Source organism: Vespula pensylvanica, chromosome 23 (genome assembly GCF_014466175.1).
Source record: "Vespula pensylvanica isolate Volc-1 chromosome 23, ASM1446617v1, whole genome shotgun sequence".
NCBI classification, from domain to species: Eukaryota; Metazoa; Arthropoda; class Insecta; order Hymenoptera; family Vespidae; genus Vespula; species Vespula pensylvanica.
This window is the reverse complement of record NC_057707.1, coordinates 533042-555972: the sequence shown is the minus strand read 5'-3', so window position 1 is coordinate 555972 and position 22931 is coordinate 533042. Positions and strand designations below refer to the sequence as shown.

Sequence of the window (22931 nt, the reverse complement as noted above, 5' to 3'; positions counted from 1 at the left end):
GGAATACACTATAGAATTAAACTATTCTTTCTCTAAGGATCAAACAAACAATGCTTACCGCAATTTGAAGTCAGGATAAACCATCCTGTTGGGGAATCCTTTACGACAGATACGAATGCCTTCAAGTACACCGTTACAAGTCAACTGATGCATGACTAGGTAAGAATCGATGACACCTGGCTGTTTCATTTCATTAGGGATGATACAACGGACGAAGTGAGGTTGAGTTGCTCTTAGAGTGGTCATCAAATTGTTTAACTGTTCCCTGTAGGACGAAGAGACAGTGGAGAAACCACCACCCTTTTTACCACGTCCACCTTTGGCACCACCGCCACCACCGCCACCAGCATCACCAGATTGGCCTGGATGATCGGCAAAGATTTCTACTAGTAATTTGTTGCTTGATTTTTTGTATTGATCGACTACCGAATCGTTTAGAGGGTCCTTGTTCTTTTCTAGCCAGCCAGTGATGTTGTAGGGTACCTAAATATGTATATATATATATTTTTTTATTTTTTCTATTTTTTTTCAATAAAATAGTATACAAGTTATCTCTTTTGTAATTGTAGTACAAGCGAGAAAACAGGTGATATTATATAAAATATATATAAATAAAATAATATAAACAAAAATAAGTCGAAGATATTTATTGGAATAACATTTTTTTCACTGTATCCATTTGTTGTAGTACTTGTCCTAAGATACCTTGTATATAATTGTTAATAAATAAGAAAAATAATTAAGAAAACTTACGTTGCCAGCATAATGACCAATAGCAAAGTGAGCCGCTTGCTGACCAGGTTTAGGTGGTTTTGGTTTCAAGAAGTTCGGACTCTTGCCCAAGTGATTATTGTTCAATTTTTCTTCAAAGGTCTTATCTGTGGCTTTGGGGAACATAGACTCTTCTTCAAGAATCGAGAGGATACCCATGGGCTATTATCCGAAATAACAAAAAAAAAGACAACAGAGAGAGATTAATAACACGATTTCGATGTATATAGTGAAAACCAAGAGTAGCGTTATGCAAAATTACACGGGTAAAATTCATTTCGATGAGAGCTCGATATTCTAATCAAATAATATCTTTCTGCGGAAAGCAATTAGTCATTAAAAAAGAAAAAAGAAACTATAAGAAAGAATATATGATGTGAATTGAGATGTTAAACATTTACAATTATCATGGTTAATTGTTTGATACTGAAAAAACGCTACTCTTAGTAGATTTACTGTATTATATATCTTGTTTTTCAATCTACTGTAATAATAAATGATACTATTCGATATGAATAACGTATTACATTTTCATAGAAAATTTCTGACGTAATACTTTTTCTTCGAATAGTTATCATCGTGTTCTTCTTTTCACTGGACAAAGACGATAACGGGTATGTAGATTTAAATCGCACATAAATAAAACAATGACAATACACACAAGGGCAAACACATACAAACGTTATAAATCGAAGCAAGCAATAGTATTGTTGGAGCTAATTTTTCTTTTTTTCTTTTGTTGTAAGTCGAGCTAGACGCTCGCGAATGTGAGAATTCTCGGCTTTACCTTTTCGATCAAATCGATCGTCGACTGCAAGTCCATACCAAAATCGATAAAAGTCCAAGGAATACCCTCGCGTTCATATTCTTCTTGTTCCAGGATGAACATGTGATGATTGAAGTATTGCTGTAGTTTTTCGTTCGTAAAGTTGATGCAGAGTTGCTCGAAACTGTTGTACTGCATCATCCAAGGATGGAGAAGTAGAAGAAGAAGAAGAAGAAGAAGAAGAAGGAGGAGAAGAAGAAGCGAACACGCACAAACAGAGAAAGAAAAAAAGAAAACAGAAAAAACTAGAAAAAGGTTCAAAGCCAAATTTCTTTGTCGAAGAAGAAGAAGACAAACCACATTGGTCTCGTCTGGACTTCTTGTCTTTTTTTCCTTCCTTGTGGTATAATCAGGATCTCTAATAGTGTTTCTTATTCACGTGCAAAGCTTTTTCAATTCATTTTGCAAATACGATATCTCGAAATAAATTAAATGCGTATTATCTTGAACGGCCGATAGAGACTTGTTTGACAAATTTCGAGTATAAGAAAAAGAAGAATGAAAGTTTTCAATAAATTTTGAATAGATCAAGTCTATGACCATTTGATAGAACGCATGAATGAAAAAAGATGATGGGACAATGATAAGGATAGACATATAGTTGAAGGAAAATGTAAGTATCCTGGAAAGAATAGTAGTTGGTTAGTCACGATCGAGCAATAAAGTCTAATATAATTCCACATGCTCGAGCAGTCATTCGATTCTATAATTCATCCTTCGATCCTTCCACCAGTTGATCCACAATGTTTGTTTTATAAAACATTATCGTGCCAAACTTGTTTCCCTCGTGTGAAATCTTGGCTCGGAAATACCTTCTCTATAAGATCAATCGTCTGCTGTAGATCCATTCCAAAGTCAATGAAAGTCCATTCGATTCCTTCCCTCGTATATTCTTCTTGCTCGAGAATAAACATGTGATGGTTGAAGAATTGTTGCAATTTCTCGTTGGTGAAGTTGATGCAGAGCTGCTCAAAACTGTTGAACTGCTCGACCAAGGGGTGGAAGGGTAAAGCGGAGAACAGAAAAGAAAGGCATAAACAGCCATCATTAATGCTGCTTATCATGATTTTTGTCATATATTCGTTTTCCTTTGAAGGAGACAGTAGGAAGGACAGAGGAAGAAAATATGCGAAGAAGACAGCTAGAGAAGGATTATGCAAGTTTTTAAAGGATTTACAATAGGGTAGAATGACGATAGATACAACCAATTAAAACGATTGACCAAAGAGGACAATATGTTTCCAAATGATTGTTCTATCTTCAAAGAGATGATAGATACACATATATGTATATGTATGTAAATGAAATAGAAAGCGATTACTAACCATGTCAAATTATATAACATGATTATGTTTTGATCACTTATTATCACAAGGAAGTATCAAATATGATATAGTTAGAGATATATGATCCTATTGAAGGATCTCGTATTTGCTAATTTAAATAGGTATATGCATATAGACGAAAATAAAAGAAGGAACGAAAGAGTGCGATTAAAGAGCCTTCTTATAGATTCGTCTATCGGCATAATTCCATGCAAATGCTACTTTTTCTCATGTATTCTTTATAATGAGTGTCGAGAACATAAACACATGATTATAATGTGGGTTCAAGGGGTTGCGCATAAGGGGTACAAAACGATTAGGTACTCGTACTAGGTACCTTAGTATTCGACAATATCATGTTCCAAAGATTATCGTCGAATAGACAAGACAAACAAATGGCTAATGTACTACTTTAGCAAAACAGAGTTGGACCGATTCGGAAATTCTGATTTTCCTCTTCCACGGTCTTTTTCTTCTTGCTGATTATCATTACTATTATCATCGTTGTCGTTGTCGTCGTTGGCATGATCATCATCCTTATTTTCTCAGACTCTTTTCTGATACATCTTTCTTAAAAGATGTCTTCGTGTTTACTTATTAATTATTTTGGCCAATACCTTTTCGATGAGCTCTATACAAGCAGCCAAATCCATTCCAAAATCTATAAATTCCCAATCGATGCCTTCCTTCTTGTATTCCTCTTGCTCGAGTACAAACATGTGATGATTGAAGAATTGTTGTAATTTCTCGTTGGTGAAGTTGATGCAGAGTTGTTCAAAACCATTGAACTGTATTTTGTATATCAGCGAACCATTTCGTTGTTGCATGCGCATTTGTATGTAGTACGTGCGGGATGTGCGTTGATTGATCGATTGATGCACGGGGAGTGAGAAGTGAAAACGAAAAAGAGAAACACAGGAAGAAGAAGAACAATCATTATGATGCATGCCATTTTTTCTTTCGTTATGGATTGTGGAGGAAACAAAAAAGAAAAAAAAAAGAAATGATTAAAAAAAAAAGAAAAAAAAAAACAGAAATGGTGTAACCTAGTGTTTCGATGGTTCGTTTTGTGTATGATACGTTTTTGTTCCGATCTATGATAAATAGATCATATCGTTGGATCAAAAATCAAAGCATTTGCGGGATGATTCGACAAACTGGAGTAGCAATTCACCAAGATAGATCACACGTTGATTCGACGATAATAACTAGGGGACTGGCTAAGCAGCATGACGAGATCGAAATTGAGTTAAAAACTAAAGGGAAAAAAAAAGAAAAGAACAATAGAAAATATATCACAGGTAGGCAGGATGAAAAAAAAGGGTTTGACGACGAGACAAGAAAACAGTGGACGATCACTTTTGCTGTCAATCGAAAAGCGTTAATTAATCAAAAAAAAAAAAAAAAAAAAAAGAAAAAATATGAAGCTCTCCGTGAGGAAATTTGTTCACGGATAAATTGACCCATATTCTCTTTCCTTAGAGATGGATTCGATTATAATATTTTGTTGTTGCTCTATTTTGTTTTATTTTATTTTTTTTTTTGGTATTATTTTTTTGTCATCTTGATACCTTCTCAATCAATTCGATACATGCGAGGAGATCCATGCCAAAGTCTATGAACTCCCATTGAATGCCCTCCTTAGTGTATTCTTCTTGTTCGAGGACGAACATGTGGTGGTTGAAGAATTGTTGAAGCTTCTCGTTGGTGAAGTTGATACAGAGCTGCTCGAAGCTGTTGAACTGTTCGAGCAAGAAATATAGAGGCATGCTTTTGTGGTCAGAGGAATCAAAGTTGATTAAACAGGTCCAATCTTCGATATTCCTTATTTTGTGTATTTGTTTCTTTTTTCGATATGAGATTATGATTTTTATATCTCATTTCTACAAACATAATCACTTGGCACGCATAGAAATTTGTCGTGCTTATGTTATATCTATGTGTTCGAATGATTATTATCATACAAAGTTCGTTTCTCTTTCTATAGAAAAACGTATCTCTATTAAAGTACTTCTACTAGAAATGTATTAGTCTACGATTGTCAACTACTACTGTAAATGTAGTTTATAAACAAATCCAAATTGTCAGACTACAAGTACAACTTAGACCGTCTCTCGTTCTTCTATGGACGGTTGAACAAGTATGTTTCTACTTGTAAATACACTGTTAATATTTTCTATGTGAGGTCCACTGTTTCTGCATTTATTATAAGATGTATATACAATATACGTGTATATATAATATATATATATATATATATATATATACAAACAGGTACACTCTTGTCATTACCTATAGATTTCTTCGTTGACTGCAATTTTCCAGAACGTTGAGAGAGAGAGAGAGAGAGAGAGAGATAGAGAGGGGGGTGGGGGGAGAAATATATATTTCTTCGAGATTAGAAAATACCAAATAGAACTAAGAGGAGAATCCTTACGAGAAATTAAACGTTCGGTTCGGAGACTCACCATGCTTTCTAAATAAAAATTAGGGTAAACATCTGAGAGGTCAAACTTTTCTAAAAAAACAAATCAACACTCTTGTACAAGGGGGAGGGGGTAATACTTCAAAGATGGCAAAATGATGAGTACAGTCATAAATAGAATCATGAAGTTTGAAATGTATTAGAGAATATTCAATGTGGATATTTGATATTATCCATTGGTTTTGAAATACTTCTCTATAAGTATAATGAACTACTGAGAAGAGATTTCTTTGGAAGATCATATATTGATTCATGCCTATGGTTAAATAAAAAACATTGGTTGGAGAACAAAGATAGAGACGAATAATATAATAAATAAGGGAACAATTGAGAGGAAGAGAAGATCACTATAATTCCATCTAAATCGTGCCACAAATTTGGAAGAAAAAGCATTCGGGAAATAGTCCAGAGATAATTGAAGAAGAACAAATTTTTCTTTTGGGTGGGTATGGGGTGGTCCCTCAAAAGAGGCTACCTTCTCAATTAGCTCGATACAAGCTAGCAAGTCCATTCCAAAGTCAATGAACTGCCATACGATTCCTTCCTTTTTATATTCCTCTTGCTCGAGTACAAACATGTGATGGTTGAAGAATTGTTGTAATTTCTCGTTGGTGAAGTTGATGCAGAGTTGTTCGAAACCATTGTACTAAAGGACGAAATGAATTTATGGGGTCAGGGTAGAATTACAATTGAGAATTATCAATTGTTTATAAATCATGTGATCGAAGATATATGATATGTAAAATACCATTTCCTTTTCTTTTCGTTTTCGTGATTCTCGAGATAGTCCTTTACTTTTGCTTTACTATGAATAAATGAATAAGAGTCGAGTTGTTGTGTTATAATCGAACATCGAATGTTTCATTAATTATTTATGTAAAATTGTATATATTAAAATAAAAAAAAAAAAAAAAAAAAGAACGAAATCGATGTTCAGAAAATATCTTATGTGTATAAGAATTAAATATATATTGAATTTGTATGACTCCAACACGTCGACGACTTTTAATTAACAAATATAAAAATTTAATTAGAAATCTTGTTTAAATAAACATTGAAATTAATTAAGAAAATCAAAGTCGTCGTCGATTGGTTTAGCATTTTCTTTGTTACAATCCTTTAAAGGATATTAATTAAAATGAAAATATACTTACGTCGAAAATCTCAAAACCAGCAATATCTAGTACACCAATAAAATGTTGTCTCTTTTGTTGAGTATCCAGGGTCTCGTTACATTTCTTCACCAACCATTTGAATAATCTGTCGAACATTGCTTTCGACATAGCACCTACGGAATAGGCTACTTGATCTTTGTTACGACCTTGGGTGACGAACTCGTTTCCGACCTTGATCCTTGGTTTTAACAAGTTCTTGTAAAGATCGGCACAGTCGCAACCCAAAAGTTTGGCGACTCTTTCACCTTCCTATAATATAGAAAATATTTTTCATATTTTCGTTGTGGCGAAATTAAACAATTTTTTTCAGTAAAAAAATTACTTTGATCTTTTTCAAAAGAACGAACGTAATGCATGAGGTACATAGAATTAAAAAGTTTTCCTAACCGAACCTAAATATTCTTTTTACATACCTCTGTACCATCAGCTTCAGCCTGTTCTTCTCGACCCCTTTGTTTGAACTTCATACCACCCATGTGCATAACAGCAGCAGTGATCTTGTAGATGTTATCCTTTTCTTCTTGCGTGAAGCCCAATACGTCAAAGGCTTGCTATAGGCATGAAAAATATTATATTAATTATCCAAAATTTCAGAAATTTTCTCATGATAGGAATGATGATTCGTATTAGAAACTCAGAAAATTCTAAGGTTTCTAAAAATTGCTCGAAAAGATCAAACATCCCTAACATGAAGAGAATTATCTTATCTCATAATTAATATATATATATATATATATATATATATATATTTGTTTGTTAATTTAGGCTCTTTATTCGCGGATGCTTGATTAATAATAAAAGCACACAAGGACGAGAGACAATCGACGTTATTCGTTAAATGTCAAAGTAAATTTAAATGAAATAAAATTAAAAAAGGTATCTCAAGCATGTAATATTATATTACTTTGACGTTTCACAGAATATCGTCGTATAAGCGATCGTATCATAGAAATAAATAAATCTTTAGAAGCGACAGAAAAAAAGAAGCGTTGCTCAAACTATAGCAAAGAAAAGAAAAAATAAAACAAAGAAGAAAAGATATGAACAGATAGAAAAAAAAAATTGCTGAAGCTGAAGCTGAGCTCGTGTCGTGTAGCCGCTTCTTCCCTAAGCTTGAATCTCATTGAGATAAAAACAAAAAGCAAAAGACAATAGACATGTTGTAAAAAATGCTTTGACTGTAAATGTTTACCTTAATATTTCAAAACACCGAACAATAATAATAATAATAATAATAATAATAATAATAATAATAATAATAATAATAATGATAGTAATAAAAATAGTAATGATAATCAAAAAGAAGAAAAACAATATGCAAGCAATGAATATGAAGATATAATCGTTTACAAACGATTATTATTCTCACGTAAGAGTTTCACCAGAGCTTTCTCTCATATTGAAAGAAAGAAAATAAAAAAGGGAGAATAGTTTCAGTCCCTAGAGAGCCTAACTCAGAGATAGATAGAGAGAAAGATAGAGAAAGAGGAGATCCCTGTTGAAGGTTGGTTCCTCAGCTACATTTTCCGCCGTCCTTTGTGCTTTCTCAAGGTCAGAGTGATGAGAGAGAAAGAGAGAGAGAGAGAGAGAGAGAGATAGTATTCCACGTCTCGGAAGATATCGGGTTCAACGTAGTCCAAAACTAAGATCATACGTTGGATATAATTCAACAGTGAAGGATAATCAAATCAAAGAATTAACTACATGTTAGAATAAGTCTTTTCGTATCATAAGAATAAGAACGATATTCTATTTTTTTTTGAACATGATCATTTTTCCATAAAAATTCTAACGAAATTGAGGTAATCGATAGATTCGAAGAATTTATATCGTAAAGTGATCATGTAAGAAAAGAATATCATTCGCGTCTTAACTCTCCAGGTCAAAGTACTGGTTTCAAATTGGGAAATAAAGGAACTAAAGATAATCTAATATGATTAGAGAAAGTAAGAAACTAGAAAAATGGTTTGTACGTCGGACCAATTTCTAATTGATACTTTCCCTTTCGTAATCATATTTATAGAGGGTACTACCAAACCAATTTGTTGTAGTATCTACAAAACAAATCATCGAGACGATGATCACTACGATCAACATAGTATAATAAAGTGATCGGATTGAATTAGGATTCTCAAAGGTATAGTCTACAATTATCGGAAAATCAATGATAAAGGGAGAAGAAGAATAGGATAAAAGATATATTACAAATCGAAGATTTTCCTTTTTTAGATTGAACTTACATCAGTAAGTTGACATTCCTCGCCATCGTCGACGTTGGGGATCGTGATTTTTCCTTGAGAGACGTTGTGATAGTCGTATATGTTGTTGGATAAGAAACACATTTCTGCGAAGCATTATGAAGAAGATGGACAATTTGTAAAATTAACAAAATTCACTTTCCTAGTTGAATCCTTTCTTTTTTCTCTACTCCTACATGTATATAAAATTTCCTAAACGAGTTGAAAAACCCTACGAGAAACGGCTGCCGAGGATGATGATATATAATTATATAAGGTGAGTGATAATGCTGATCGGGGAGCGAGTACGTTGGGGGATGATTCCTTCCTTTTTTTTTTTTTTTTCATTATTACTTTCCTAGCTTCGAACGTCCCCCAATCTCCCCGCACCCCGATTGCGCCGGCAAGCAGCTTTTGCAAGCGGGGGAGCGAGGGGATGGTTCCTGTCGAATCTTCATCCAGATTTCATGCCACCTTGATTAGAAAAAACACTGATTAAAATATTTTCTACAAAAAAATATATATATGTAGAGAGAGAGAGAGAGAGAGAGAGAGAGAGAGAGAGAGAGAGATCTACTGTGAACGAAATTTTGAAATAATTAACAAAAATATAAAAATAAAAAAATGTAATTATTAATATTTCATATTCTTAATAATAATTCGAAAATAGTAATTTTGAATAGAAGCTAAATCTTTATTCAACAAACGATTTAAAATGTTATCGAATTTATAATGTATTTCATTCATAATCGTATCATTAAAGTTTTATTACTCTGATATATAAATGATAAAAAAAAAAGGATAGAAGAAAAGATGATCAAGGCGACATGAACTTTGGTGAGAATCGCAGGTACCTTTGGGGGATGGACTTACGTCCGTTTCTTCCATCTCAGAGGCGTCGTTGACTCCCGGAATTCTTGTCTTACCCTGGCTAATATACCAGTAGTCTCCAATCCGGTTGCTCAGGAAGGTCATTTCTGTATTATACGATATCCCCTATCTTATGTATGGATTCATTACGAGCACTGATATCGTTAATTTCTTCAAGAAACGATACGGTGCTCGTTAATGTATTTCAAACGTGAAGAACTTTTCAACAGAGATATTATCCGAGACATATCAAAAGTTCTTTACGTACGAATATGACATATGTTACATGTAATGATAATTGCTGAAAAAAAAACAAACAAAAGCAATAGATAGATAGGCAAAAAATGAAAGACGAAGAAAGAGAAGAAGAAAAGAAGAAGAAGAAGAAGAAGAAGAAGAAGAAGAAGAAGAAGGAGAGAAACTGAAAGTACAGTAAAAAGTATCAAAGTTCCCAGTGTCCATTCTAATGTAGCTGTAAAAATGTGGATGATTATTATAAATCTTTTGTATGAGGTGTAGGCACATAGAACGATAGAGCTGAAAGAGAGTACACGAAAAGAGAGAAAGAAAGACAGACAGATAGACAGATAGATAGATAGATAGATAGATAGATAAAGAAAGAGAAACAGATAGAAAGAGGCAGGCAGACAGAAACAGACATAGATACAGATCCTACATAAAAAAACACATAGCAAAAGATTAAGCAGATTGAGTAAACACAAGGCGATAAGAAAAAATCATAAAAAATAATAATAATAATAATAATAATAATAATAATAATAGTAATGATAATAATAATAATATAATAATAGAAATATATATTATTATTATTAAACGAATCCTGAATCTGCTATTCTTCCAGGATGAAAAGTTGATTGCATTGGATAAAATGATTAGAATCGCATGCACTTACGTCGGTAATCAAAAGTTCCTCGCCGTCATCGAGACCAGGAATAGTCGTCTTCCCTTGTGACACAAAGTAGTAGTCGTGGATGTTGTTGGACAGCAGCAACATCTCTACAAGTGTCGGAAGAAAAAGAAAAAAACATGCAGGTGTTAGAGAAATCACAAACGACGGAGACCACGTGTTTCCTAGTGGCTTTCCTTCGGGGGATCTAAACTACATCAGGAATATCTACAAGGGATCATCTACAAAGCCTTTGACAATCTCATCATCAAAGATCTCGTCATATGGGGCTAAAGATCACACCCGTTTTTGGGGTATTATTATATATGAAAAAACTTCACTTCTACATCGTCGTTACATATAACCGAACTGTTTTAACAATTGTTTCTTAAGTATAAACTTGACAATGATCAATTTTTCATCAAAGAGTTTATCATATTTATATATGATGTATAAGTATAGTTTTTCCAACTGATTCGTAATGTTTATAAAAGTATCTCAATACTATTATAACATATTGCTTCTCCAGCCAAATATTCCATTGTCCTTTAGAGAATGCTACTATACACAATGTCCTTTGCCTATGGTGGACATCTTTAAAATACGAACACACATCCTTTCATAACAACACCGATATATTATTTCTATTCTAAGAACATCATTTCTATTCATATATTAATCATAATATATGAACACTGGCGTTGCACCAAATAATTTCAAAATCAAAAAGATTTCAATGATGAATCATTTAGCGAAATCTTTTCAATGTCAATGATTAATGGATATAATTAAGAACATATTGAAGAAAAACGGGGAAACAAAAAAGAACAAAACAACATAAAAGAGAAAACAAATAATCGAGGCGATAACAAAAGGCGCAGGCGAGTCCCTGCGACATCTTCATCAGGTGCAGGTTCTTACGTCGGTAAGTTGTAATTCCTCGCCGTCGTCAACATTTGGAATAGTAGTCTTGCCCTGAGAGATGAAGTGGTAATCGTGAACGTTGTCCGATAAACAGCACATGTCTGTATGGAAGGATGGTCAAAGGTAAACATCAAATGAATAACGATATATATGATGATGCTGGAGAAACCTGAATCATAAGATTCACTATTGTCGTTCCTCGATAGTTGAATTCATTGATATCTAAATAAGATAGTCCACAAAGATATTGGTACAGTATTTTCCAGGATATCATCGATGTACACGTTCTCTGGAGATCCTTTATTTTTGCAACATGACTTAATAATAATAAGATTGTCCTAATAACGAGCTTAACTGTTGATAACTATAGTTCCTATTATCAAGAGGGATATTATATACCTAACATAAAACATTTATAATAAATGTGAACAGCTATTACCTGATACTTCCCAAATAAATGACTAATGTGAAGTAAGTAATAAGAACATGAATTCTGATTAACTTGGGATTATCAGGTTAAAGTTGTTCTATTTGAATATTATCCTTTTTTCAAAAGGTTATATGTTCTTACCCTTTAACCCTTTCACAGATCCAGACATCATTTGGTAGAAGATGTGATACGAACGTTCTAAAGTCTGTTGAGAGATGACACGAGCCTTTTCCAATAGATCTGTTAATTATTGAATTATTGAATTTATTCATAAACGATTACTGAAAAAGATATTTGATTTGTTATACTTACAAGTCTCAATATCGGCACCGGCCAATTTTCCAGAGGGACCGAAGTGAATACGAATGAATTTACCCTAAACGTGAACAGTAGTATAATATTTAGTTTAGTATATTTACTTGTATCAATCAATAAACGTATACTGTTATCTCTGTTCATTTTCATAAAGTTTCATTTTTCAAGTTATATCAACATAATCATACGATATATACTTGAGATTATGTTTATAATTCGAAGTAAACAAAATTAAAAAAAGAAGTCATTATTAAATAAATAGACAAACTTACGAAACGCGAGGAGTTGTCATTACGGACGGTCTTAGCATTACCAAAGGCTTCTAATACGGGATTAGTCTGAACGACTTGATCCTCAAGAGAACCCTTCTTTTGAGATGTATCATCAGATTTCTTTGTTGAAGCACCAACAGTAGCAAAGTAAGCAATTACTTTTTTCGTGTTCTCAGTTTTACCAGCACCAGATTCACCGGTAATCAACATAGACTGATTCTCACTGTCTGTGAAAGGAAAAAAACATTTATCTCATCAAATCTTTTTTTTTTTTTTATTTTTTTCTTGTTATCTAAATATTTTATGTTGATATAAACTTACTGGTTAACATGTTGACGTAAGCACCGTCAGAAATGGCAAAGATATGGGGTGGAACTTCGTTACGTCTTTTACCACGATATAATTTTGCGCACCTTTGAGTATAGACAGGGAATCTTTTGTAAGGGTTAATGGCAACGCAGAACAGGCCAGAATACGTCTGTAAAATGATGTACATGTGCGTAATAATAATTGTCGAATAAAAATGTTTCTTTGGAAAAAGCATGGGAATAACAACAAGAAGAAAAAACACATAGGAAATGCACAAATAAATAGAAGACCAATTCCCCATTGGTGGTTGGCCGGTCTGCGGTCTCATACTGCTGCTGTTATTATATAAAGATTCAAGAGAAATTATATAAAAAGAAAATGTAGGACGATTGAAACATTTTCTTCTTTATTAATAAACAACTCGTGTCTCGAGACGAGAGTTTAACCATAGACAAAATTATTAAACGATAAATCATAGAATGTATGCAAGCCACGAAGATAAAAAAAAAGGGAAGAGAAAAAAAGAACAACACAAATCGGGTATATCAATCACAAAATGAAGATGAAAATTCAGAAGTATCTGAGAGATGACACGTGAGACGATGATTTTGAAGAAAATCCTCGAGATTACGATAGTTATCATTGGCGACAAGTCTTAATGCCGTTTACCAATGTACGAAAAACGATTCTTCTGGAACTGTTAAACGTCATGGCACGTAGTAGTGCTTTGTAACGACGTTTCGTTGTTTTTTACAAACAATTCAACAAGATAAGGAGAACATTAAGAAGACAATATCATCAGAGAATCAAGCTGAGAACGTTATTAGAAGAAAGAAAAATATCTTAAGAAGATATTTTCCTCGACTATTATTCTCATTAACTCGATATCTCTTTTTTTCTTTCATTGATCTTTAAAAAAAAAAAAAAAAAGAAAAAGAAAAAGAAAATCAGGAGAAGCCAAAGATGTAAACGACAAGGTTTCACTCCACAGATAAGCGGAGTCAAATTGTTCTCCTCCTAAGGACTGAAGTCTTACGTAGATGAGTTGGGCGTAGTAACGTTGTTTTAAGTTGTGTAGTACTGAAGCATCATTGAGGTAGGTCAGATTAGACATGTCCTCGCATTTCTCGTATTTTGGCGGGTTCACTTGTTGCAGTTGATCCTTCTTATAGTCCCTGGTCTGTCACCATAGTCCCCCAAAGAGACGGAAGAAGAGAGCGAGAGAAGAGGGGGAAGGGCAAGAGAAAAGAGAAAAAAAAAACCCGGTTAATATTAATAATAATGAAACTATGACTTACGTAAATTAGTTTGTGGTAATAACGTTGTTTCAGATTGTGCAATACGGAAGCCTCGTTCAGGAAGGTCAGATCTGCCATATCTTCGGATTTTTCAAATTTTGGTGGGTTCACTTGGGACAGCTGGTCTTTGCGGAACTGTTTCGTCTGTGTGGGCGCCCGTGTTTTATGGTAATTCGCTCTCATATTCATCGTTAGTAAATAATTATCTTGCACTTACTTTTGTTTCCTTCATTTCTTTTCTTATTGTTAGTATATACAAGGTTTACACAAATAGCCTTTATATAAATATTATTTTTATAATAAAGCATTGCATATATACAAGAACACTAAGAAGTTACAAAATTTGATTTCTCAATAATTACTCTACTAACTCGAATGAAATTTCTGATATTTCTGTTTCTATTCTTTTATCATTTTTTTTTTTCTCGATAATCTTGTAACATTTAATATTGTGTTTATGCTAATACGCAACGTATATAACAAAACTTAGAGTTTCAACAAAACTTGTAATTGATTGCAATCATTTTGGCAAACTACTGTGGGTGGTACGATAAAGATAACACATAGTCTCATTTAGCTTCGAAATGTCGATACTAAAATAAATGTAGCCGATCGTGAAGCTACACACACATACATACATACATATATATATATTTTTTTTCTTCCTTTTTTTCCTCTCTCTCTTCTCAATCACGTTGCGTAAAAGCGCGAGAGACAGTATATCCGGCAAAGCATATCTCTTTCTCTTTCTATCCATCTGTCTCTGGCTAGCTAGCTAGCTAGCTTTTGACAGTGCTCTAAAAATATATTGACCTGCGTTTCGAGAAGTGGCGTTTCAATTTATTATTACCGTCGTCGCTAGCTATGCTAACAATAGCGTTTAGGTGTCGACGGGCCAGGGTTTGCTGAACCATTATGTAACACCATACTTCTTCCGTTTCTTTTCATCTACTTCTTTTCTCCATTTTCTTTTTTTTTTTTTTTTTTTATCAGTTAATCGTAACATAGAATTTATTTATTTATTCGTTCATTTGTCGATAAAAATTGTCAAGTTAAAGTTGGATTCAAATTTTCATTCGAATATTTTGCTTTATTCTGTATTTAATTATAATCAAATTACCTACATTGTTTCTAATAGAAAATTCTCTTTCATCACCACCAGACTTTTTTTTTCTTCTTTTTGATAATAAAAAAATGAAAGTGCAATAAAATATCCGCACGTTTTCTTTTTCTTTTTTGATTATCTGAGATGAAATTAGCTCTATTGTTTCTGTTTTTGATTGGATATGTATTTTGTTTTCTTTCTTTATTTTTCTTTTTTACAAGAAAAATTCATTTTCTCGTCAATTTATTTTCGTTGATAGAAAGAGAACGTAGAGAGAGTGCCGGATATCTTGGCGCGTTCGACGATAGAAGGTCGTAAAAGCTTCGAGCGATTTCTGTTCTCTCCAAAAATAGAGACGGAGTAGCTTGATACGGCGAAGCCCCGGCATGCTTGCCTTCCTTGTACATGTAGATACATACGTATATATACAAGCTTATATCTTTATGTATCTCTTAAAGTATCATCTCGTACCTTCGTTGGAAACGTAGAATATTAAGAGAATATTAAGTAGAATCGTTAAATACGTACAATATGTACCTACATCTCCAACGAATCTTTTACCCATTCTCAATTTGTACATTTTTAACCAATCGAAGAATCATATTAACATTAAAAAAAAAAAAAAAGAAAGAATAAATAAATAAAGTAACTCGAAACTTAAAAATTTTGAACATGTACTGTTGTGTCTTACATATAATCAATTTTATATTAAGCAAATGTATGTAAGAATATATATTTAAATGATCTAAATAACCAAGTATGTAATAATAACAGTTGCAATGTGTTAAAGTACCGACATGCGAGAAAATTATATCAATTACATATCAAGGAACGTAATATAAAGTTTACAAAGAAAATTGAGAGATGGGTTATCGATTAAACGATTAAATAAAAAAGTGCAAACCTCGCCGCCTGGTAATCCGACGGAAACAACATCCCCCTTGGTAGCTTTGATTTCACCAAGAAGATAGCCCTCCTTTTCATCGGGTACCCAGCACGCCTTTTTAGCATCATAAGGTTTGGTCTGATCGATTCTCTTTTGTTCAAGGGAAACAAAGAGATAGGGAGTTGGATCAGGATCTTCTCCCTCCTGAGGCTTTGGCTTTGGCATGTTGGATGACTTTGATTGCTACTTCTCGATTACTAGATTACTTCAAAACTCGAGAAAGATATTCTTCTTTCTATTCTTTATCCTTTCACACTTTTCGTCGTTTTCCCACTTTTATAAGAGGGAGAGGGAGGCCTGCTCGCTTGATTTATTTTTCTTCGTTCTCTTCGTTCCTCGCTGAATTCGGCGACGGACGGACTACTTCTGGCGGCACGATCTGGGCGGCCCTAAACAATAAACAAAGATCGTATGTTAAACGATTAAATCGAATTTCTTTCGTCAAAATTAAATTTCTTTCGTCATCGACATCGATATGATTCGTTCAGACTATAAAAATAAAAGTAAAATCGAAAGAGAGAAAGAGAGTACAAATTCTTATGTGTCTTTTCGTCACACGTTTCTACTTTCGTTCGTTTGAAATCAATTTGGAAAGATACCATCATAATCTCCACGATTACATACGTATTACACGATTACATATGTATATCGATGTATGTTTTAATAGGAAGTAGAACAAGTCAAAAATAACTCCGCCTTCTTCAACGAAATACCAATGAATTAAATCACGAATTAAAAACACGCCATTGCCTTGATAAATGGATAAATAAATATCACGTTCAAAAAAAGGTACATATATATATATGTATTCTCATATAAATGTAGATATATATATATATATATCCATTTTGAAATGCGATAGAAAGATTTCGAAAGAATAAGTAAAAAAAAGAAATATATCACGTGCTATCTCGGACAATTTAAGTTTAAGTTTTGCCGCGCAATTTTTCATCGAAATGGCGTCGCAATCGACAAAGCTTCTTCGTAACGCACTTTCTTCGACGAACAAAAAACGAAATGATTAATTATTTCAGTTTAATTTCCCTTTACAAAATCGAATACTTTCACTAATTATATACAAATTAAGTCCCCAATTCGTCGATTTATTACTTATTTTTTGAATATATTCTCGTTTAAGTAGTGTATCCCAATGATAAGTCCGACATTATTCGTATCATCAAGAGAGAGAGAGAGAAAATTAGATTTTAGGTATTGTATTGGAACTTTGAAGCGATATTTCGCTCGTTAAGAAACTTGTAAAAGCACTAAACCTATTATTTGAAAAAAAAAAAAACAAATAAATAAATGGTTTTGAATCATCCGTAGAAACATTAACAAAAATCAGTCCTTCGTTTAAATAATTTCACAAATGTCGTCGCACCGAATTTCACTGTTTCGATCTTCGTAAAAAATGTTTCTCGATCTTTCATATATGTGTATATAAATATATATATACATATATACACACATATATGTACATATATATATATATATACGTGTATATGTATACATATGCATATACAAAAAAAGCACACACAAAAGATAGAATTCGACTATCGAAAACAAATGGAACCTCTGAATCCAATTAGCACACAATTGATCGACAGAATCGATCGTCTTCCTTTGTAAAACACCTTTAAATTTTTGTCCACTATAAAAAATCCCTTTTGTGGTTAAACAAAAGTAGTAATTCGCACTTTTCCTCTTAGGTTTTTTAAATCTCTCTCGCGCGATTGAAACTTCGAAAAGATGGAGATATTCCCAACTGGTTGATTGATCCAAGTTTTCAGCCTCCCGTGTCTCTGGGTTGTGATGAATCTTTTTCTCAAGTAGAGAATTTTTTTTTCTTTAGAGATGACGGAACGTGAACAACGTCTTCGAATGTAAATTTGAGAATTCGATGATGAAAATCTAATCTCATAGCATGTATGTACTTCCTAATACATTATTTCGAAAAAATCTTTTCAATATTCCTCTCTCTTTCAACCTTTCTCTGTCTCATTCTCGAAAATCTACATCGAACAAAACTAGAATACTTTTCACAATTGAGAACTTTGCGAGAATAAGAAAAATAATCTGACACTCTTAAAAAGCAAATAAAAGAAAAAGAAAAAGAAAAAAATATATATATATATATATTTTTCCGGCAAAGAGAACAATCGACGTGATTCACTTACGTTAGAGAGCCGTTCTGTCGGGGAAACGAGCGGGGGCTCCCAATATAAGCGCGTGCAACGTGATCCTAAGCTGTAACGAGGCTTACGATTGGTAGACGATATGGGCCAATGAAAAAGCGCGTTAGTTCCTGGGCCAATCTACCTTTTTAGGTGGAGATGATAGCGAAAGTGTGACAAGGGGGTGGTGGCGGAAAGGTACTACGAGCGCGGAGTTGTACGTCCGTGCTCGGCTCGACTTGAGTGAGATGAAAATAGATAGTATGTTGGAGTGAGATAGACTGTTATGCCTATGAGAATCATTTCCAAGGGGGAAGGTTCCATTCTCTCCCCCTCTCTTGCTCGCTCGCTCGTTCGTTCGTTCGTTCGTTCGTTCGTTCGTTCGTTCTTGCTTATTCTGTCTATCTCTTAGTCTTTCTATTGCAGCTAGGAAGATCGAAACTCCCTTTAAACGATGCTCATGGACCAGTCTAGCGCCATTCCATCGAGGTGTATGTCGGAAGGACGCGAATAAGATCCGGACAAGAGTGTGGAGAGTAGTTAGTTGCTTGTCAGGTGGTGGTAGTCCCCTCGAATACCCGAGACACGATCCATTGCAACAGCAACGTGTACTCCTGTACGGTCCACGTGGAAGATGCACGTGGTCATACACGATAGATCGATGATAACAGCTGCGAAATAGTTGCATCTTCTCTTCTTATAAAAGAGATCGATCTATCATCCAGCTTATGTTCGATCGATCATTTTTATATTTCTTCAGATATCTTCTATGAATTCCTAATGATTCGTCTTTGATTTTCTTGATTTTCGGTTTACTACATTTTGTTACATATTTTTTTGTTTCTTCTTCTTTCCTTATTGATTTAACATCTATATTATATTGAATTGATCGTTTCAATTTTTTTTATATTAGTTAAGATCTTTAACACGCTTTTAATAATTCGTGTTTAATTTTGATGTTTTATTTATCACAGTAGAAGTTGTTTTATAGTTAACTGTATTTCTCTTTTATTGTTGTTGCTGTTGTTGTTATTATTATTATTATTTCTTTTTAATTTACTAATATCTATAGATATATAAATAGTTTTATTGTCAAGATGAATTCATATTTGCTAACATTAGAACGTTTAAAACATTAAATATTCACCGGATTTTAAATGACAAAAATCTTTGCAATACATTTCGTTACATGTATTATTCATTTCGTTATATATATCGCTTATGTCATAAAATATAAATTATGAATTTTACGACAGATCATTTCTTTGCTAGAATGAAATAAAATTTATAATAAACGATATGTATAATAGGTATTCAACTGTGATAATAAAATTAGTTAAAAATACAGCCTCATCGTTTCGATCATCACGTGACCAACACGTAAAAGTTTCTAATACATTTTTTGCAAAATCTAATTAAATAGAGAAAAACCATAGCAACAATTTAATTTTTACACTATCACAAAGATTAACATCTTTCTTTAAGTTTAGAATGAGAAAGAGAGAGAGAGAGAGAGAGAGAGAGAGAGACAAATATGATAACAATGAAATTCGAAAAGTTAGATTACAAGTTCCGAGGATGTCCTTGAAATTTCATTAATATAACCGAGTCAAAGAAGGATTTCAATGATCTCGAAAATCACGAGTCGATATAGCAACATCATTTCCTTCGGTATTTCTATGAAATTGGATGTTATCCAGTTTTGCCAATTTGGCAGAAAGATCTAATGCGGAAGGAACCATGATTATTGCATATAATAATCGAGTAATCGATCGAATAATCGATTTAAGAGATCAATCATTACAATTTATTTATAACATCTAATTAATTTTATACACGTATTATTATAAAATACAGTAAAAAGAAAGGATAGAAAAAGAATATGTGAAATTTTGGCATCGTTTTTCAGTAAAACTAAAACGTGACTAATCAACCCTAATCGTCCAATCTAAAAGCTATATACTAAATCGAATAGAGTGCCAAACATGTGTTTAGATGAAAATCGAATAGTAAATTAATCTCAACTTTATATGCACGCTAAATTAGCGATATCTTTCAATGAGTTACCAATTGATTCTTGTAATTCTAATCATTCTGATCAAATGACATAGAAAATATAACTTTGATTTCATCTTTAAATAATAACTCTTTTATTTTCAACTATGTTGAACTATTAACAATTAATATAGATGTTTATTTTATAAGTAACATAAGTGATCTATGTATCTTTAAGGATTAATTTTAAGATGCATCGATAAACAAAAAAGAATTTAGCCATGTCATTTATCTAATTTCAATCTAAACGTCATTCACGATTCGCGAAACATATGTATGTATTCACTAAGTTGCAATGTTAACCTTAGTGATCTAATCTAAAAAAAGAAGTTACTTCTTAATCCTCTATACAAAAGTTGTTCCATTTTCTTTTATAACAAACAAAAAAAAAAGAGAAAGGTTTTCTAAAACTGATCAGAACGAAATTAATGTAAGTTCCTTAGCATAATTAATAATTTAAAATATATTCGCTAAGATTATACTTTATTATTTGTCGAAAAAGAGCAACGATGAAAATCAATGAAATCATTAAATGGATATCATCGACACGATAGGGAAAAACGATAACTATTGGAGTTAGTCGCGCGATTAGGAATGCGCGGAAATAGATCGGTTGCGCAACACCGTCGGTAAATTAAGATTCTGACGCGGGCGGATGCCATACCAATGTTTATTGCGAGACTCTCAAGACAACGACGCTCGATCAAACACGCGAAACTTCTCGATAGATTTGTAAATACATACATATACACATAAAGATTTAAGAGAAAATATTAGAGGAAAATGAACGAAACTACAATGATTGAATTAAAAAATATACACACGCGATTTCAAAATAACGGAGATAATAAAAAAGAGATTAGAAACATAGAGGAACTATAGTAATATGTAACACTAATTAGAAAGTGATTAATTAATTGTTAAATACATTCGTTGGACAAATTTTATGTATGAATTTTCTAATAAAAAATTTTTATATTAGAAAAATATTTGTATATATGATATTCATATGGAACTTAATACAGACAGACAGACAGACAGAGAGAGAGAGAGAGAGAGAGAGAGAGAGAGAGAGAGAGAGAGAGAGAGAGAGAGAGAGAGAGAGAGAGAGAGATGCTGACGGCAAGGCAAAAGATAAGCACAGCAAATGAAAAAAAGTTTCGGAGCTTTCGAACGATGGAGATCACAGGAGTAAGAGTAGGAGAGACCGAATCTAAGATTATTTCTGGATCAGCCGGAGATAAACCGGGCCAACGTCGGCCGAACGAAGCCGACGAGGTGAACTGAACAGAGCCTTGAGGCTTGAGTCATCCCCGTTCAATTCGAATTTGGCGCTCTCCAACGATTACGAACGAGATACCGTAATATGGAAACGTCCCTTATTGTCTCTCAATATTTCTTTCTTTCTCTCACATAATATTTATAAATAATTTATAATAATTTATTACTCCAATTTATCTTTTATATATTTAAGTATTAGATTAGAAATAATATGTATTGAAACGTAATTATTGATTCCAATTATTTTGTTCTCTCTCTCTTTCTCTCTCTCTGTCTCTCTCTCTCGTATGGCTAATATATTTATATGACCTATTATCATATTGCGATATTATAATTAAATATGCATCCTGATATAAGTAATACATATTTACAATACATGATTATAATATTTTCTAATTATGATTTTATAATAAAGGATTGCGTAATAAATATAATTAGTATAACCTAAAATATTTTTCTACAATAATTTCATATAACAAACATTATAATTTTTAAATAATAAAGATAAATAAATATGATCACCTAATAATAATTTAAAATAATTAACAAAACAACTAAATAATAATAATAATATAAAATCTAGAATCGATTAAAGATTGGAATTACCTCTTATAAAATTAATCTTTAATTGATTGATTAGAGAACAATTTAATCAGTCGTATCTTTCTGAGAAGAGAAAAGATTCTTAACTCTTATCTTATCTTATCGATATATTAATTACTTGAAAATTGTTCAACATTTTACAAAGATCTCTGTACACCGGCAATAATAATGGGAATTCTTAACCGAGCCAAAGAATGCCTGGGCAAGCAGACTTGGCACGACTAGAAATCCTACAAAGAAGTCTAGGATCGCGGATGTAAAACTTCTCTCTCTTTCTCTCTCTCTCTCTCTCCCCCCACCTCCCTTGTCTTTCTTTCCCTCTTTTTCAGCTACCTGTAATATAAAGCTCATTATAAAAAATAAAAATTTTTTTTCTCCAATAAATATCCAATAACTAATTCAACCTCATTATAAACTTTAACGTTAACCAAAAAAAAAAAAAGAAAAATCAATCTTAATACTATTCGAAAATGTGATCTATATCTAATTTAACCTAAAAATTGATTGAGTCATAGTAAAAAATGAATTTGTAATCTAGAAAAACAGTGTTAATTTCTAAAATATAAGTTCATGTTAATATCTACGTTCTACGATTTGTGTTTAAATATTACATAAGACATAGA

At 32.7% G+C, this 22931-nt stretch overlaps 1 protein-coding gene across 33 annotated transcripts in view; it reads right to left on the bottom strand.

The window, feature by feature from the left end:
• LOC122636634 (myosin heavy chain, muscle) overlaps positions 1-16584 on the bottom strand; it is a 29018-nt gene extending 12434 nt beyond the window's left edge. For 6 of the 33 annotated variants that reach the window (XM_043828083.1, XM_043828071.1, XM_043828062.1 and 3 more), the window contains exons 1-12: positions 16154-16584; positions 13883-14026; positions 12859-13015; positions 12538-12764; positions 12263-12326; positions 12092-12190; positions 8823-8926; positions 6996-7133; positions 6562-6831; positions 5883-6053; positions 754-933; positions 59-483 (exon numbers count right to left, since the gene is read on the bottom strand). In XM_043828083.1, coding sequence (XP_043684018.1) covers positions 59-483; positions 754-933; positions 5883-6053; positions 6562-6831; positions 6996-7133; positions 8823-8926; positions 12092-12190; positions 12263-12326; positions 12538-12764; positions 12859-13015; positions 13883-14026; positions 16154-16360 — 2186 coding nt within the window. In that variant the 5' untranslated portion in view covers positions 16361-16584. Of the gene's footprint in view, positions 1-58; positions 484-753; positions 934-1558; positions 1730-2409; positions 2581-3539; positions 3711-4493; positions 4665-5882; positions 6054-6561; positions 6832-6995; positions 7134-8822; positions 8927-10602; positions 10707-11517; positions 11622-12091; positions 12191-12262; positions 12327-12537; positions 12765-12858; positions 13016-13882; positions 14027-14144; positions 14289-16153 lie in introns of all 33 variants that reach the window. The other 27 variants (XM_043828074.1, XM_043828066.1, XM_043828058.1 and 24 more) reach the window with 14 other exon arrangements.
• Between the last annotated feature and the right edge of the window lie 6347 nt (positions 16585-22931).